The sequence below is a fragment of the Mus caroli genome, unplaced genomic scaffold, assembly GCF_978045245.1.
Source record: "Mus caroli unplaced genomic scaffold, Mus_caroli_1 scaffold_8, whole genome shotgun sequence".
Classification (NCBI taxonomy): Eukaryota; Metazoa; Chordata; class Mammalia; order Rodentia; family Muridae; genus Mus; species Mus caroli.
The window spans coordinates 48886624-48905591 of record NW_028227263.1 but is presented as its reverse complement, the minus strand read 5'-3'; the positions used below and the strand labels follow the sequence as shown (position 1 = coordinate 48905591).

The window sequence follows — 18968 nt, the reverse complement described above, 5'->3', positions numbered from 1 at the left end:
TGGCCAGCCTAGGCAACCTAGTGAAACTGCCTTCAAACTGAAAACAGCTGGTGCTGTAGCTGAGTGTAGGCCATTTGCCTGGCATGTGTGAGGGCCTGGGTTTAATTCCCAGCTGGGCACAGGAAAGCACAAGTGGGAATAAAGGGCTTACTGAAAGAGAAAAACGACATCCACTTTTCTTAGGAGCAAGTATCAGAGGGGAATGAGAAGACATTGCTCAACTACGCTGATTATTTATTCAGTCTGGAACCTGAGCCAGGAATGTGTTTATAATAAGGAACAGCTAAATAAATTGTGGCATCTACTTAACCCTTAGGCCTATGGTGGTAATAGTCTGTGTGGAGAATCACACCACAATGTAACAAAATACTTACAGTGTAATATTATGTACTCCAAAAAAAAGAGATACAAACGCATTCTACTCCAACAACAACCTGTATAAAAGCTTTATATGAGAAGTAGTTAGAAGTATGTATTTAACAGTTTTCTGTTATGCCTAGTTTTGAACCTACTGCTGTTCAGTGTGATGCTGCCAGATCCGTGTGCCTACTGAGCACCTCAAGTGTTCCTAACCCAAGCTGGGATGTGCTGTAGTGCAAAGTGTTCACTGGATTTCTTAGACTTACTATGAGAATAAACCTGCCTTGGAGTAGGATAAGGTAGAAAAGACCAACTATTAGGTACTGGCTTATTGATTTATATTTAGTGACTTAAAGCACTGCTTGTACTGCCTATTTGCTAAGTGTGACTTCACCTGCTACTTGGAACAGAGTGACCTGGAGAAATAGCTGAAACAATTGGTTGTTGCCCTTAACAACCTGATGGCTGCCACTTATGCTTTCTGTAAAATCTTGCTTGCCTGCCCAGCTTGGAGTTTTTAGAGAATAAAATGAAAATACCAACTGGGCTTGGCATTGAGGCCGCTCAGGACCTATCAGCTTCAGCCCACTGATAACTCTCCCCTCTTCTGCCCTCACCAGTGTCAGAGTGCTTATTCATGAGAGTCCTGCAAGACTCTTCCTAGTAATTTAAAACATACTGGCCCAGCACTTGTTCTTCCAGAGAACGCAAGTTCAATTCCCAGCACCCACTAGGTGGCTCACAACCATTTGTAACTCCAGTTCCAGGAGATTAATTGCTCTCTTCTGCCCTTCCAGGCATGCGTGTGGTCCACAGACCTAAAAACAACAAAACAAACAGACAAACAAAACCTGTCACATTTGTCAAACTGTTAATATGCTGAATTCAATAGAGTAGAATATTCAGTAGAATAGAATAGATGGATCATCAGGCAGGATTATGAATATGATCATGATTATAAGTAATCCTGGCACTAGAGAGGCAAGACATGAGAATCCTAAGTTTGAGGCCAGCCTGGGCTACATACTACATAAGAAGACCCTTTCTGAAGAAAAGAGCAGGAAAACAAAAGAAAAAGAAGGCGCTCCCCGAGAATACTGTTCCACAGCAGAAGTGAAGGAAGCTGGGTCACAGACACGAATGCATAGGTCATCAGAAGGGGGTGCCTGTTAGTGAGAGTGACTGTAGGGAAATTGAGAAAAAGGAGAATGTGGGAGAGCTGCCTGACTTGTAGTTGGGTAAGTGACAGGGTGCATGGCAGTACACTGGACCCAGGTGCAGAGTCTCCACTGTGAATAGACAGCGGAGGGTGCTCAGGTTAGTGCAGTGGCCTGTGAGCAGGCCCCAGGGCTGACCTGCCTGCTGACTCCTGTTTCCAGACAGTCATCTGTCTGAGCGCCAGCTGCCCGTCTACGTCTCCCTTAGGTGAGCTTTACTTGCTTAAAGCAGTAAGAGTGATGGAGAGAAAGCCTGCACGTGGTACATTTTTAAAGCAAAGCAGAAACACAAATTTCAATGCTGTATCAGTTTTCTCAGTTCTGTGACGGCTGCATCTGTCTCTTCTTTCATTTGTCTGAGTAGGCCTTGCAGGAAAAGCTGTGGAATGTGGCTGCCCCCTTGTATCTAAAGCAGAGTGATTTGGCCTCAGCAGCAGCAAAACAGGTGAGAGACTCCTCAGACAGGTCAGAGGTCTTCCTACGGCCTGTCTCCTGGCTTCTGAGATTTCAGGCTCTTAGTTAGAACTATGCCTGTGTGACTGCAAGCACTGGGCCTTGGAGTCAGGGGACTTGGGCCGTCTCCACCTGACAATGTGATAAATTGAACAAGCTATTTGAGTCTCTTGGAGTTTCCTCCTCTATAAAATGTGGCAGTTGAACTGCATGATTTCTGAGATTCCTTTGTGTTCTACATATTTCCAGTTTGTGGGCCAGTGTGGTGGCTGGTCATAGTGCTTACTGTGTAGGCCTAACACTGTGTTGTGATAACCTGAATTCAGTTCCTGGAATTTACATAAAGTACCCACACTCTCACTTATCACACACGCACACACGCGCACACACACACAATTTTTATTATGCTGTTTATATTAATATTTGTTTCAGATAGATTAAAACACAATATAGTTGTGAATCTTTCATCTAAAAATACATGTAAATTGATTTTTGAGGTTAATATTTTTATTAATTCTTTGATAATTTCATACAATGGGGTTTTTTGGTTTGTTTGTTTGGGGTTTTTGGTTTGTTTTGTTTTATGAGACAGGGCTTCTCAATGTAGTCATGCATGGCTGTCCTCTGTAGACCAGGCTGGCCTCAAACTCACAGAGATCCTTCTGTCGTAGCCTTCTGAGTGCTGGGGATTAAAGGCATGTGCCCCCACAGCCAGCTCATACAGTGTATTTTTATATTCACTTTTCCTAAATCTACCCCTACCTCCCAATTCTGTGTATATGTGTGTGTTTTAAAAATGATCTGTGAGCCTAGTTCATGCTGCCTCCATGGGTGTAAGTCCCTGGAGTGTGTGAGCATACCAGAAGCCTTACTTAAAGAAAGCAGACTCTCTTTGCTCAGAAGCCGTCAGCTGTCCACAGCCCCTTGGTTAAGGACAGCAAGCCCTTTCCTTCCAGGGTATCTTACTACTGATTGTTAATTGTCTTTTCCTTACAGATCATGGAGGAAACCTACAAAATGGAGTTTATGTACAGTGGTGTGGAAAACAAACAGGTTGTGATCATACACCACATGAGGCTTCAGGCCAAAGCTCTGCAACTCATAGTAACTGCACGAACTACTCGAGGGTGAGATGTGGGGCTGGGAGAGAGGGTGCCATTCTCCTGAGGATGCAGGCAGATGGGGTCACAGCTCTCCCTTCGGCTAACTAACGACGAGTAAGATTTAGGGAGGTCAAAGTTCGTGCTTGGGTCAGATTAGATCCTGCTCCTGGTCCCTGTCCCTCAGAGAGAGCGCTGCCTTGGCTTCTTGCTGTTGTCTTGAGAGCTCAGTTTTACAGTGTAACAAAGTCACTCTCCTCTCACCAAAGCTCAGGTTTCTGGGACTTCTTGTCCTCACTCCTTACTTCAGAGTCACAAGTTTTTTACACTTTGCTTTTTTTCCTACAGAGTTGACCCCTTATTTGGAATGTGTGAAAAATTTTTACAGGAAGTGGATTTTTTTCAGAGGTAAGTATTTTGTAACTCTTATGATTTTTTTTTAAATCTTGTTTATGCAGAAAATAACTGGCACCAAACAAGATCACATATCTTTCCTGGGCTGCTGAGCTATTTGTCACCTGTTGTCAGTGTGCCCTAATGTGGTATTTTCTTTAAGGATGTCTAAACTGTTCTGAATTCAGAGCTTCAGAAGTAAACATAGAACTAAACAATACAAACATCAGGAACCATTTGTATTCTGCACTTAGCTACCAAAAAAAAAATTGTTCTCAATATTCCTATGTTTCTGCTTGAGAGAAGATCTTGCTTTGTTGCCCAGACTGGCCTTGAAGTATTGAGCCTCCTGCCTCAGCCTTGTGAATGGTAGGATTACAGGTATACAAGTATGCCTGGTTTTGTTCTTTGCCTTTTTGAGACAGAATCTCAAGTAGTCTAGGCAAGCTGTGAACTTACTGCATGGCTAAAGCTGGCCATGAACTTCAGATCCCCCTGTCTATACTTCCCAAGTGCTAGGGTTATGGGCGTGTACTACCGTATCTAGCTATTCTTTAATTTTGTAGGGAAATAATAACAAGGCAGCTATGGTGACACATTTTTAATATCAGCACTTTGGAGACAGAGGCAGAGGTATCTCTGTAAATCTGAGGCCAGCCTAGTCAACTCCCAGGCTATATAGTGAGATTCTGGGCAAACAAACAAACACACACACACAGAGATAAAGGAGAATAAATAAGTAGAGATTGGAGAGATGATTGGGCAGCTAAGAGCAGTTGCTGTTCAGTGAAACTGAGTGGTTCTCAGCATCCATGTTGGGTGTTTCACAAAGTCTTAGTCAGGGTTTCTTTTTTTTTTTTTTTTTCTTTTTTTTTTCTTTTTTTATTAGGTATTTTCCTCGTTTACATTTTCAATGCTATCCCAAAAGTCCCCCATACCCACCCCCCCAATCCCCTACCCACCCACTCCCCCTTTTTGGCCCTGGGGTTCCTCTGTACTGGGGCATATAAAGTTTGCAAGTCTCTTTGCCTCTCTTTGCAGTGATGGTCAACTAGGCCATCTTTTGTTACATATTCAGCTAGAGACAAGAGCTCCGGGGTACTGGTTAGTTCATCATGTTGCTCCCCCTATAGGGTTGCAGATCCCTTTAGCTCCTTGGGTAATTTCTCTAGCTCCTCCATTGGGGGCCGTGTGATCCATCCAATAGCTGACTGTGATCATCCACTTCTGTGTTTGCTAGGCCCCTGCATCATCTCACAAGAGACAGCTATATCTGGGTCCTTTCAGCAAAATCTTGCTAGTGTATGCAATGGTGTCAGCGTTTGGAAGCTGATTATGGGATGGATCCCTGCATATGGCAATCACTAGATGGTCCATCCTTTCGTCACAGGTCCAAATTTTGTCTCTGTAACTCCTTCCATGGGTGTTTTGTTCCCATTTCTAGGAAGGGGCAAAGTGTCCACACTTTGGTCTTCGTTCTTCTTGAATTTCATGCGTTTAGCAAATTGTATCTTATATCTTGGGTATCCTAAGTTTCTGGGTTAATATCCACTTATCAGTGAGTACATATTGTGCGAGTTCCTTTGTGATTGGGTTACCTCACTCAGTCAGGGTTTCTATTCCTGCACAAACATCATGACCAAGAAGCAAGTTGGGGGGGAAGGGTTTATTCAGCTTACACTTCCATACTGCTTTTCATCACCAAAGGAAGTCAGGACTGGAACTCAGGTCAAGCAGGTCAAGAAGCAGGAGCTGATGCAGAAGCCATGGAGGGATGTTCTTTACTGGCTTGCATCCACTGGCTTGCTCAGCTTGCTTTCTTATAGAACCCAACATTACCAGCCCAGAGATGGCACCACCCACAAGGGGCCCTCCCCACTTGATTACTAATTGAGAAAATGCCTTGCAGCTGGATCTCATGGAGGCATTTCCCCAACTGAAGCTCCTTTCTCTGTGATAACTCCAGCTGTGTCAAATTGACACAAAACTAGCCAGTACACACAGTCACCTGTAACTCCAGTTCGGGGGACTTGATGCCCTCTTCTGGAAGCTGCCAGCACCTGCACTAACGTGCACATACCCACACACACAGAAACGTGCACACATAATCAGAATACTTATACAGCTTTTTAAATAATAATAAACACATAGAATGAGCATGTCTCAAGCCAGGCACCAAAGAGCATGCCTGTAATCCCCGCTAAACCCCGATGCTGAGGCAGAAGGTTCACTTGAGCCTATTCCTTTAAGACCAGCTTGGGCAAAGTAGTGAAACTGTGTGTGTGTGTGTGTGTGTGTGTGTGTGTGTGTGTGTGTGTGTGTGTGTGTGAAACTCTGTGTGTGTGTGAAACTGTGTGTGTGTGTGTGTGTGTGTGTGTGTGTGTATGGAAGCCAGAGGTGGATGCCAGATGGCTTCCTCAATCACTGCCCACCTTTTTCCTGAGACAGTATCATACTGAACCTGGAAGTCATTGATTGTCTAGGCCAGCTTGCCAGTAAGCTCCTGTCTTGACCTACCCAGCATGTAGGTGTGAGCTGCTGCTCCCAACTTTTTTATTTAGGTTCTAGAGGGTAGAACTCAGGTTCTTGTATAGTTTAGATATTTCCTCAGATCTGGGTGTAGTGGCCCACACCTTTAATCCCAGCATTCAGGAGGCAGAGGCAGATGCTCTCATAATTCAAGGCAACCTGGACAGCCACAGATACAGAGAAACTATGTCTTTAAACCCACCCCACCACCACCAAAGAGTTTCCTTAGAGTATTGTATGAAATACATTGTTTAAAATGGATGCAATAGAAGAGCAGAGGGGTTGGGGAAGTAGTGGGGGCTAATGTAGTGACACCAAACTTGTTTTGTGCTGACAGTTATTTATTCATGGCAGGGAGCATAGTGGCAGGCATCACTGGGGCTGGGGCAGTACCTGAGGTCTCACATCTTGGGACAGACCACAGAGAGAGATAACCTAAAATTGGCATGAGTCTTTTTAAACTTCAAAGCCCTGCCCCAGGGTCACACCTCCTCCAAACAAAGCCATACCTAATTCTTCCCTAGCAATTTCACCCACTAGGGACCTAATATTCAAACATAGGAGCCTAAGGGGGCATTCTCCTTTAGACTGCCACAGCAGTACATGGCTTTAAACATGTATGCTCATCTCCGTCATCATTGCTCCGGCTTTCACGAAGTTGTCCAAACCAGTCTTTAAAAGATTTATTTACTTTATGTGTATATTTCTGTGTGGGTATATATACACCATGTATACCATATGGGTCCCCAAGGAGGCCAGCAGAGGGTGCTGGAGCCCCTAGAACAGGAGTTACAGGCAGTTATGGTGCTGGTAACTGAACCTTGGTCCTCTTTAAGAGCAGTCGGTGCCTTTAAACACTCAGCCATTGACTTAGTTGGGGTTATATTTCTGTGAAGAGACTCTATGACCATGGCTACTCTTATTATGTATTTAATTTGGGGCTGGCTTACAGTGTCAGAGGTTTAGTCCATGATTGTCCTGGCAGGAAGCATGGCAGCATGCAGGCAGACTTTGTGCTGGAAAGGGAGCTGAGAGTTCTGCATCTTGATCCTCAGGCAGCAGAAGGGACTGTGAGCCACACTGGGTATAGCTTGAGCACAGGAGATCTTGAAGCCCACCCCACAGTGACACACTCCCTAGGTGCCAAGCATTCACACACATGAGTCTGCAAGGGATGTTTCTATTCAAACCACCATATTCATCTCTTCTACCCCCAAAGCTGAGGGTTTTAGGCTTCTCATTCTTTACTGTTTCTAGGACTGATTGTATCCTGAGTCTTTACCCCTCCGTGTCTCTTTTCACCTCAGAGACAGTCAGGCATGGAGGGATGGCTCAGCAGTTAGGGAGCACTTACTGCTCTTGTAGAGGGCCGGGGCTTGGTTGCCAGCACCCACATCACAGCTGCCTGGAACTTGTTCCAGGGGATTTGATGCCCTCTTTTAGCCCCCACCCTACGTGAAACACTCAGGCATATGCCTGACAACCATTGTCACTCATTAAAGAGTCTCTTTCTTCTCTTTGTTTTTTCTAGGCCGGCCTAGAACTTACAGTCATGCTCTTGCTTCTGCCTCCTATTCCTGAGAATCTCCTAGTTCTGAGATTACAGGCACAAGGCACCACACCCAGTGAAACAGGCTCTTAAAACAAAAAACTGGCTTCGTGTGTGTGTGTGTGTGTGTGTGTGTGTGTACACATGCGTGTGCACATGAGCACACATGCACATGTTTGTGTGTGCCAGATGCTGATGTAGTAGTGTTTTCATCTTTCCACCTTACTTACTGAAACAGGTACTCACTACCCTGGAGTTGGCCAGTGAGCCCAAGGACCTTCTTACCTCTGCCTCCTCAGTGCTGGGATGCAGGCTCCTGCTGCTGCTCCTGGCTCTTGTCAGAGTCTGGGGGTTGGATTCAGGTCTTCATGCCTCCAGGCATGGGACTTATTAATGAAGCTATCTGTCTAACCCAGCAGTCTGGTTCTCCTGCTGATTATGTGGCTACGGCATCCTGTCCCTGTCGATTTCAGGCATGACCTTCAAAGTCTCCCCGTCAGGACTCTTCCTGCTTCAGGGCTTGGCAGAGTATGGGCTTAGCCTGTGCTGAGTGCGTGGACGGTCAGTTGCTTTGTGTTCATGCAGGTGTTTCATTGCGGATTTGCCCCACCTTCAAGATAGCTTTGTGGACAAACTCCTTGATCTCATGCCCCGACTCATGGCATCCAAACCTGTAGAAGTGATCAAAATTCTGCAGACAATGCTGCGGCAGAGCCCCTTCTTACACCTTCCGCTTCCGGAGCAGGTCAGAGTCCGTGTGCCCCTCTGCAAAGTCTGTCCAGATTCTTTTTTTTTTTTTTTTTTTAAGATTTATTTATTTTATGTTTGTGAGTACACTGTAGCTGTACAGATGGTTGTGAGCCTTCATGTGGTTGTTGGGAATTGAATTTTAGGACCTCTGCTTGCTCCAGTCGGCCTCGCTCAATCAGTACCTGCTCGCTCCGGCCCAAAGATTTATTTATTATTATAGATAAGTACACTGTAGCCATCTTCAGACACACCGGAAAAGGGTGTCATCTCATTATGGGTGGTTGTGAGCCACCATGTGGTTACTGGGATTTGAACTCAGAACCTTCAGAGGAGCAGTCAGTGCTCTTACCCGCTGAACCATCTCTCCAGCCCCTATCCAGATTCTTAAAACCATTTACTTTAGTGAGCTTCTTTGATCAGGGTAGCAAGTGAGCTGGGTCTTCCTCTGATTGTTTTTAATTACATGTATTAATGGGGTTAGGAGCACAGCACATGCGTGGTTCCCAGACCCCTAAGGATCAAACTCTGGTTATCAGCCTGGGTAGTGGGGCCTTTGCCACTGAGCTCGCTCACCAGCCTAAGAATCAGCATATTTTCTTGTTGCTTTCAGATACACAAAGCCTCAGCCACCATTATTGAGCCGGCAGGAGAGTCAGACAACCCTTTGCGGTTTACATCTGGGTTGGTGGTAGCCTTGGATGTGGATGCAACCCTGGAACATGTGCAAGACCCCCAGAACACTGTCAAGGTTCAGGTGGGTGAGGTTTGGGCTCCTGTAAGGTTTTCACACTGACATTGTATATAATTCTGCAAGTTTCCAGTAAGTCTTTACTAAGTGACAGGTCCCTCTCTGTTTGTATAATGTAGACTTTAGATCTAATCCTTTTTACACACACACAAATTGAATTCATCAAAATGTAATGAACAAGTTCTATTGGTTAATCAGGTGGCAAACAAAATTCATAGATGGGCAGAAATGATTATAGGATGCATTTTTTCCAAAATTAGATAGATGATAAGCTATCCTCACATGAGAGATGCGGTGAAGACTGCAAGTGAGCCCTGCGATTCCAGCCACCCCTCTCTCTCTCTTTCCTGCCACATTCATGCATTGTGTGCTTTCTCTAGTGTACACACTAAGTGCTGGAGCTATGGGGAGGCGGTTGTCAGTGAAGGGCACACTGTGGAAGGTCAAAGACAGGAAGGCTCTGTGGAGGTCCCAGCATGTGGTACAGCCTGAAACCATGTACAAGAGCAAAGGGGAAGGCGGAAGGAGGGACTGTGAGGACTGTGAGGAGGTAGGAATGAGGAAAGGATTGTGAGTGCTGGCAGGACAAGTAATCAGCTCTGAGATGACGCCTGCAGCAGGCCCAGCAGGCTTCCGGGAGGAGAGGGTGAGAGCAACTTATTCACCTGATGTCATTGTCCTGGAAGCTTCTAGCCTGCCTGCAATCTCGGCTAGACCTAGAGGGTATTCACCCTCTGAGACTTAGTGCTGAATAAACTCACCTTTCCTTGTTCTTTCTGAACTCTGGCTGGCTAGTTCAGCTCAGCTGTAATGACTCAAAACTCTCCACACTGATTCATTTCTCGCTTGGCCTCTAACTGAACTTCTCTGCTTGGCCTCAAACTCTAGCAGTCTGTTCTAATCTTCAGGCTCCTCCTCTTTCTCTGGCTTGCCTGTCTTCCCCTGTGTCTAGCTTGTTCTCTCTTTGCAGCCTGTCTCTGTAAAACTCTCCTGGTAAATCTGCCTCTTTGCTCTCTCCCTCTGCACTGCTCCCTCCTGTGTTACCTGTTTTCTCTCTGTTCTCCTGAGAGTTGGGCACATCCTAGTCTGTCACACCATTCTCTTTGTCTGCCTCTCAATCAGACATCACTTTCAAACACGGTACTTCCTTCTACACACTAACGTGACCTTCATTTCTTGGGCTTCAGTGTGTGTACTAAGGGCACATCTCTATTCCAGCCAGAGGGATTAAAGGTGTGTGCTAAGACTGAGCCACACCACAATTAGAAATAAGTAATTTCAATAAATAACACAATCTCAGGTTCACAGTGTGATCAAATATCCTGTAATAGGTGTGGATACATCACAGATCCTACCGACAGAACTTCTGAGCGAGTAGAAAGCTGTAACTGCAGTGCTTCTTTGTGTTTTAAGGGTAGCCACCCTAGCTGTACTTGTAGTTGCTTAGAAACTGATGACCAGTCCTCATCCAGCCCATCCCAGTTAAGTCAGAATCCTGAGTCTAAGCTCAGAGGTCTTAGTCTGATGGAGACTTGTTTGTTGCATAAACAATCGCAGGTGGATTTACAGGTCCTCTGCTAAACTATCCTGAAAAGAATTCACTCTAAAACATCTCTACTGCCTTCCAGGCAAACTCTTGCCTGCATGGGGTGTAATGGGGATGCTTTCTGCCCTGTCATGAGACATCTGTAGCAGTTTCAAAGTCCAGCTTCCTTACTCAGAATACCAGACAGAGGTGAAAACCTGCAACTGTCAGCGTGCCTTAGAGACTTCATGGAGGCTTTATTCTCCCTTAAAATTATGGATTTTCTTTGTTTTGTGTTTTTGCGGGTTTTTAGTTTGTTTTAGCTTTTAATGGGTTCAGACAGAGGCTTTCTCTATAGCCCTGACTTCCCTGGAACTTTCTATGTAGATCAGCCTGGCTTGACCTGACCTGGCCTGGCCTCAAACTCACAGAAATCTGCCTGCTTCTGCCTCCCAGGTGGTGGGATTAAAGACATTTGCCACCATGCCCAACCACATTGTCTATTTTTAATGCAGCTTCACTGAGAAAGCTTAGGGGCTCTGCTGCTTTGTCCCTCTCCTCCTTCCCACTCCTCCTCTCCTTATGTACCCTCACCTTACCTTTTAATACAGGATCTCACAGACCAAGCTGGCCTCCACCTTGCTATTTGAATTTCCAGTCTTCCCAATTCCACCCCCAAGTGCTAGAACTGCAAGCAGGGTGCTTGCACGTCTTTCCACAGTTAGCCCCGTTCTCTGCTGTCTGTTAATAGATACACCATTCCTATCATTCACTTTCCAGGGATCTAAGAAATAGTAACTAGACACTGCTTCTGCTAGCGTGGCGCTATCCCCACCCCCCTTTATATTCAGACTTTTGAGACAGGGTTTTTCTGTGTAGTCCTGGCTGACCTGAACCTCTCTCTCTAAGCCAGGCTGGCCTTGAACTCAGAGCTCGCCTGCCTCTGCCTCTCAAATGCTGTGATTAAAGGTGTTTCTCCTTTAAGAAGCAGTTTTTATATAATGGCTACAGTCATCTTCCTGCTAATGATTTTGGGGACACAGTAGATGTTATCAGTTTTCTTAGCCCATCTATTTTCCGTTGCCCTGTTTCTGTCATATTGTAGGTCTTGTATCCAGATGGCCAGGCTCAGATGATCCACCCCAAGCCAGCAGACTTCCGGAATCCTGGCCCAGGGCGGCACCGTCTCCTCACTCAGGTGTACCTCTCCCACACTGCCTGGACAGGTAAGAGTGCGGGCTGGGTAGGCAGGAAATACATCCCCGATGGATGACCTTTCCCATTGTGATTCGCTTGCTTGTTTGTTTGTTTGAGATAAGATGTCACTATGCCAGCCTTAGCTGGCCCAGAACTCTGTATATAGACCAGGCTGGCCTCCAATTCTGCCTGCCTCTGCATCTGCCTCCCCAGTGCTGGGATTAAAGGCGTGTGCCACCATACCCTGAGTGAACGTGATCTCATAAGTAAGGAATTCGTAAGCTTAAATGTGTATATTTAGACTAATTTGCTGTTTGCACAAGGAAGACACTCCGAAGACTCTAACAGTGTGGAGACTCATGGGAGACTCATTACTTCACACCAGGAACTTTACTTTCTTGTTCTCACTGGGCCTGTGGTATACACCATTCTCTCTTGAATCTTCCTCTTCACTTCCAAAATGAAGATAATAATTCTCAACCGATAAATTACTGAGGATTATTCTGGAAATTAAAGTTTCCTGTTTCTTAACAAACATTATAAATCATTATCTCTTTGTATATGGACAGTCCAGCTTATCTCACTGAAACAAATCAGATAACAAGTAGCTGTCCTTCTGATCCCTATGAACTGCTTGGGGCTAATACAGGTGTTTAGTTTTACAGACTGAGAACTGAACCTGGATAGCTAATGTCTGTATGTGCACAGACAGACACACACACACACACACACACACAATCGATAATCTGTAAGAATACAGTGGGAGAATACAGATGTGTAAGACTTTTCCATTTCAGGCCTGTGAAGCCGCTTGGAGAAGTTCAGTCTGCAGGTCTTAATGGGCCTCAGTCGATGACAGTGATGTTTCTCAGTCACTGGGGAGACCTTGGGAATATGACTTTTACTAGGAAAGGGAAGAATGCCACCAATTTGGTTTAATAAGTAGGGGAATACCATCTAGAATTTTATATTTTATATTATTTTATTTTATTTTGTGTTTTAATCTTTTTTTTTTTCTTCAAAACAAGGCTTCTCTGGCTGTCCTAGATCACTTTATAGATCATGCTGGCCTTGAAATCACAGAGATCCTCTTGTCTCTGCCTCCTGAGTGGTGGGATTTAAGGTGTGGGCCACTATACCCAGCTTAAGAGTGTTTTGTTTGTTTGTTTTAATTCTGAAAAAACAAAAAGGTAAAAAGCAGTTGAGCACACTGCTATTAACCTCTGGCCTCTGACTCACACTTGTGGATATACATGCCCCAGTGCAAAACATACACACTGAACTATTCAGTGCCGTTAGAGGCTTCCTTCTGTCAGACCTATTAGATGCATAGTGATGAAGTTATTATAAAGAGGCAGTTAGGGTAGCCCCTTCGTATTTCTGTGATGTAGGACCTGGCATTTCAGGGTACCCAGGCTCTGCTTCCCTGAGTGTTCTTTATTCTGTCTCTCTGTCTCTCTTCTTGCACCATTTGTGTGTTTGACTTTCACTTTCTCTCCTCTCCCATCTTCCTGTGGCATTGGCTTGCACTGCCATTGTTATCAGACACCAGTGAGGGAAGCCAGAAAGACTCTGTAGGTCAGTACTATACGGCGTCCTCTGACTTGCCCAGGGTTTGGCTCCTTGAAAGTACTGTGACTGCCCAGGCACTTGTGATGTGCTGTCTGGGGTGGCTTAGGAGTGTGAGGAGAAGGCTGATGCTGGTCTCGCCTGGCTCCACCTTGAGTGGAGGCTGCTGTGGTGTTGGAGCAGCGCTTGTGTCATTGCTGCATGCATGGCTGTGTCAGGCCCTGAGTGGTGGGTATGTGTGCTACATGGCCTGTAATGTGAGGCGCACTTGGTGCTCACACTGGCCTTAGTTGCCTGGAGGATAGCAGTCTAGTCTCGCTCTGACCCTAAGAGACCAGAAATAGAGTTGGAGAGCCATTCGGAGGCCTGAGCCTTTGTGCTGTTTGATTTCAAGCCATCAAGCTCATTCTTGTCCTTTGAACTTTTTAGCCGCAGGCTTTTCTTTCTAACTCTTACACCAACGTGGGGAGCATACCCAAGCCTGTTTTGTTCTCTGCCTTGCACTTGCTGTTGGTCCTTCTGAAATCCTTTCCCTCTCCTTTGTGTGGAAGCCACATGGTCACCAGCAAAGACTGTGTTTCTTACAGGGTGGATTTGGACAGCTCCTTAGAACTATCTGAGCTCCTAGACTTTTGTCAAGATTGTGACAATCTTTCTTCAGGGTGTGGCAGGAAAAGAACTCCTAGGGCTTTGTGCTTAGCACAGAATGTGTATTCCATCCCAGAGCCCTCCTGCACTCTTTCCTCAGTACATTCAGACTCAATTAGAGCTTGTCCTAGGCTCCACTGCAACTCAGCTGCAACATCAAGCACTCATGAGGGGAAGTGTTTACTCTCACTAGGCCAGCCACAGACACACAGAATCTGCAGTGTACTGTAATGAAAGAAGCAAAAACAGTCTGATATTTTAGGTCTGTGTAACATGTTCCTTTCCACTGTGACAAAATTTTGCCAGAACTGTTTTCTAACATGAAGCTTTCCTCTCCACTAAAAAAGTCAGTTCCAAGATGCACACAGCCCAGAGTCTTAACATTGAACTCCCTGTCTTACTGAGATAGGCGTACAGCCTCTCAGTTCCTCTCAGGCGGTCTCACTAGCTGTGGCTCTGAGCTGCAGGAAACACACACAGTCAGGAGGCAGTGGCAGACACGCATTGTATCTGCAGACTCAGGATCAGCCTCGCAGGGTTCAGGCTAGAAAAGTGTTTTGTGTTTGAGGGTTAAGGGAAGGACACAGACATAGGAAAAGTCCATCTTTTGTATTTGAGACAGCACCTCACTATGCAGCTCTGGCTGTGTAGACCAGGCTGGCCTCAAATTTACAGAGATTGTCTACCTCTGCCTCCCTAGTGCTGGGATGAAAGCTGTGAGGAGCATCACCCGGCTGTGTAGCCCATTCCTGATGGTACTTTATTTGCAGGTTCATTGGAATCCCTAAAAGTTACCCAGTGATGGACTATTTCTTGGTTTTTGTTTTTGTTTCTCCAGAACCATGCCAAGTGGAAGTGAGGCTATTGCTGGCCTACAACTCCGGTGCACGAATTCCAAAACCTCCATGGCTGGAGGGTAGTGAGATATCACCACAGGTGGAAACCAGCATCGAGGGCACCATCCCCTTCAGTAAGCCTGTGAAAGTCTACATAATGCCCAAGCCTGCAAGACGCTGACCCACAAGCAGTCGTCACAGCCATGGCCTAGAAACCCTTGTCAGGCACCACCAGCGAGCCGAAGCCTGGAAGTGGTGTGTATGTATAGGCTTGAAGAACATGTAAACCTTACAGCCTCATTTCATACCACACACCGGATCAATCATTTCTGCATTAAAACCAGAAATCTTCTGGTTTCTTTCCTCCATTCCCATAATAAAGTTGAGAAAACACCTAGCTGTTCTAGTTTCTGGTCCTTAAAATAACCCATAGCAGTAATAACACATGCTTAATTCTAAGATGTAAAACAGAGTCTGATTTTCCAGGCATTTCCAAAGTCCTGCTTAGTCAAGCCATAGTCTTGTTTCTTGAAGTAACAAGTTTTTGTACCAGAGTCAACTCCAAAGCCATTTTAGCAGCTGTATATTTATTACTAAAAGATTCTGCAGGACCCTGGCCATCTGTTGCCTCCTGAGAGACCTCTTTTCTAATCAGGCAATGGATGGGCCAAGAAGTGACAGAATAGCAGAACAGTAAGTCATTTCATTCTGAGATAAGTGGCTGATCTTGCCTGCCATTATCCTCAGAATCTCTTTGCCTTTAATAAAGGCGTAAGAACCATATTTTGGAAAAGAAAGAAGTGTTAAGGGAAGATGGTTCCCAATAGAACCAAGAAAGTCCTGACTGGCAGTGTCTCTGCTGCACTGGAGATGCATGAGAGGTCCAGGGGAGACAGAACAAGACCGTGCTACAGAGATGCTAGGGCGGTAGAGGCTGTGCTGTGTACTCTACCTTGTCATTCAGTGTTACCAGCATCCGCATAGGGCTTAGGGATTATGTCACAGCTTGAAAACTGTACAGTTAATAGTCAAGCCTGTATTCGTTCAAATCTAAAAGGGTTTTTAAAGGCTCAGGCTATTCCACTAGAGGGGAAGTATGTGGGTCTTCTGGCTCGAGTATGTGTCCTAAGGTTCATATGTGAGAACCACATCTGTATGGCAACATTGTTGGAAAGTGGGCCTCACAAGGGGTGGTACCATTGTGAGAGCCTTGGGTTAATTTCATTATGATGGGAATGGGTTCCTTAGCAAAAGCAACATTTTTTTGGGGCCAGCCATGGTGGTGCACAACTGTAATCTTAGCACTTGGCTAAGACAGAGGTTGGTGGATCTGGGGGTTCAAGGCCAGCCTGGTCTACATAGTGAGTTCTAGGACAGCCAGAGCTATATACCAAGACCCTATCTTAAAACAATAACAACAACAAAAACCAACAAATGGTTGTGTGTGTGTGGTGGTGGTGGGGTGGCTAGGAAAAGCTGTGCATGAGGACCTGAGTTTGAATTCCCAGCACTCACATAAAAGCTGGACTTGGTGTCATGTGTCTGTAACTCTAGGATGGTGATGGAGGAAGCAGGAAGATCTTGATTGGCCAGACACCTGACAAATGGCCAAACTGATGAATCTAGGTTTAATGAGAAGATTCTGTCTCAGAGCCAAGGTGGGTGGGTGTGATGTGGTAAACCTTTAATCCCAGCTCTTGATTGGCAAGGGCAAGTGGGTTTGTGCACTCAAGGACAGCCTGGTATACATACTGAGTTCTGGGCCAGTGAGGGCTACATAGTCAAACGAAAAAACCCCTACGGTGGAGGACATGAAGATGACTCAGTATATGAAAGTGCCCCCAAGAGCCTGCCATGCCACCTCAGTTTGAGATGGCAGTCCTGGATAAGGTGGTCCATATAATCTGAATCCCAGCCTTCCTCCTTCAAGATAGAAAGCAGAGGCAGAATCACCCATAAATTTAAGGGCAAGCTAACTTGCAATGTACAGCACAGGAGAAATGAGACCTGTCTCAAAGTGAGAGAGCAAACTCCTGAAGGTTTTCCTCCGATCTCTACACACACTGTGGCAAATGTGTAGGCATATTCAAACCACACAGTCTCATATACAATAATAAATAAATATTATTAAATAATTAAAATATATTTAATTGTATGATTGTTTTACTTGCATGCATGCCTGGTGCCCTCTGATCCCATGGGGCTGGAATTACAAGAAGTTGTGATTCCCCATGTGGGTTAAGGTAGAGAGCAACTGAGGACACCTGAAGTCATCTCTGGCCTCCACATACGTGCACACACATGCATCTACATGTACACACAAAACAAGTTTGGTGGAAAGGTTGTTAGCTCCTTGGCTCCTGCCGACCTTCTCTGTCACGAGGTGACACGCCATGAACATCCTCAGTGGACACCAGGACCTCCCAGCTCTCAGAGCCATGAACCAAACATCTGATACATTGCTACTCCAGGGATTCTGCTGTAGTAGCAGATTAAAAGATTTAAAACAATGACAGAAGCTTCAAATGTCTGGCTCTCAGGTGCTTTGTAAAGTAGGAACAAGTATATGTTGTGCTGGCTGGTTTTATGTTAACTTGGCACAGGTACAGTCATCTGAGAGGAGGGAACCTTAGTTGAGAAAATACCTTCAGAAGATGGGGCTGTAAGCAAGCCTGTAGGGCATCTTATTAGTTAGTGATTGAAGGAGGGGCCAGACATCCCTGGGTTGATGTCCCTAGGATCTATAAGAGAACAGGCTAAGCAAGCCATGAGGAGCAAGCCAGTGAGCAGCACCCCTCTACGGCCTCTGCATCAGCTCCTGCTTCCAGGATCCCACTCAATTTGAGTTCCTGCCTTTACTTCCCTCAGTAGACTGCGACTTGGGATATATAAGCCAAATAAACTCTTCCCTCCACCCCAGGTGCTTTTAGTACTGTTTCATCACTATGGTAACCTAAACAAAGCCATAGGTCAGGGGCTACTGATGAGAGGAGTCCGTTGGTATTTGGTAGTATCTGCATCTACAGTCAATCTTGATCATAGTTGGAACTTACTTAGGGAACTTAAAAAATAGTAGTAAGAAGCCGGGCGTGGTGGCGCACACCTTTAATCCCAGCACTCGGGAGGCAGAGGCAGGCGGATTTCTGAGTTCGAGGCCATCCTGGTCTACAAAGTGAGTTCCAGGACAGCCAGGGCTACACAGAGAAACCCTGTCTCGAAAAACCAAACCAAAAAAAAAAATAGTAGTAAGAGCCTGGCTGCAAAGGTGCACGCTTTTAGTCCCAGCATTTGGAAAGCAGAGGCAGGCAGATCTTTGTGAGTTCGAGGCCAGCCTGGTCAACAGAGCTAGTTCCAGGACAGCCAGAACTACACACAGAAAAATTCTGTCTCCAAAACCCAAAACAAAGCATGTACTTCTATCTTCATTTGATAAACAAAACAATTAAAATTTAGAGAAATTGAGCCAGTGATATGGCTCAGAGGGTAAAGGCACTTTCTACCAAATCAAATGTTGAGTTCCATCTTTGGGACCCAAATGACAGAGTAGAGAACCAAGTTGTATTCTGACTTCCATGTTCCATGTCATGTGTGCTCCTGCTCCTCTACCCACTTAAATAAATGTAATCAAATTCTTTAAAACCCATTAAAAATGTAGAGACCTTACACAACTTGCCTTTATATAACTAGCATACACTAGCAACTGGCATACCTAGGTCTTCTAAGCCTTGCCTGGTATTCTGGCTTCAACAGGCTGTAAGTGCTGTAGAAATGGAAGCAGAAGAGTCTAGGGAGTGGGCTTTTCAGATGTTTATCTGTTTCATATCTCAAAGATGTACCACCATTGGGCTTTCATGTCAAAACAGTACAATACACAGGAAAGATGCCTGCTGTAGAAAGTGAAGGTTGAACACACCTAGCCCAGAGCTGCTGGACTGATAAAAACAATAACACTAAGTAAGACCCATGGCTAAGAGCTGAGCTAAAAGTTATATTAATGTGTAACTTTTGAAAAATCTAATGGAAGAATATGCTGGATATTCCAGATATGGTAGCTGTCTTTAAAAATCCCTACCAGGCCTGGAGAGGTGGCTCAG

The 18968-nt window shown here is 45.3% G+C and overlaps 1 protein-coding gene across 2 annotated transcripts in view; it reads left to right on the top strand.

The window, feature by feature from the left end:
- The window catches only part of Ints4 (integrator complex subunit 4), a 64765-nt gene extending 49498 nt beyond the window's left edge, over positions 1-15267 (top strand). For both annotated transcript variants that reach the window (XM_021167620.3, XM_021167619.2), the window contains exons 17-23: positions 1942-2022; positions 3027-3157; positions 3479-3538; positions 8187-8346; positions 8962-9105; positions 11730-11850; positions 14877-15267. In XM_021167620.3, the coding sequence (XP_021023279.1) occupies positions 1942-2022; positions 3027-3157; positions 3479-3538; positions 8187-8346; positions 8962-9105; positions 11730-11850; positions 14877-15055 (876 nt within the window). In that variant the 3' untranslated portion in view covers positions 15056-15267. The remainder of the gene's footprint in view (positions 1-1941; positions 2023-3026; positions 3158-3478; positions 3539-8186; positions 8347-8961; positions 9106-11729; positions 11851-14876) is intronic.
- Positions 15268-18968: the final 3701 nt, after the last annotated feature.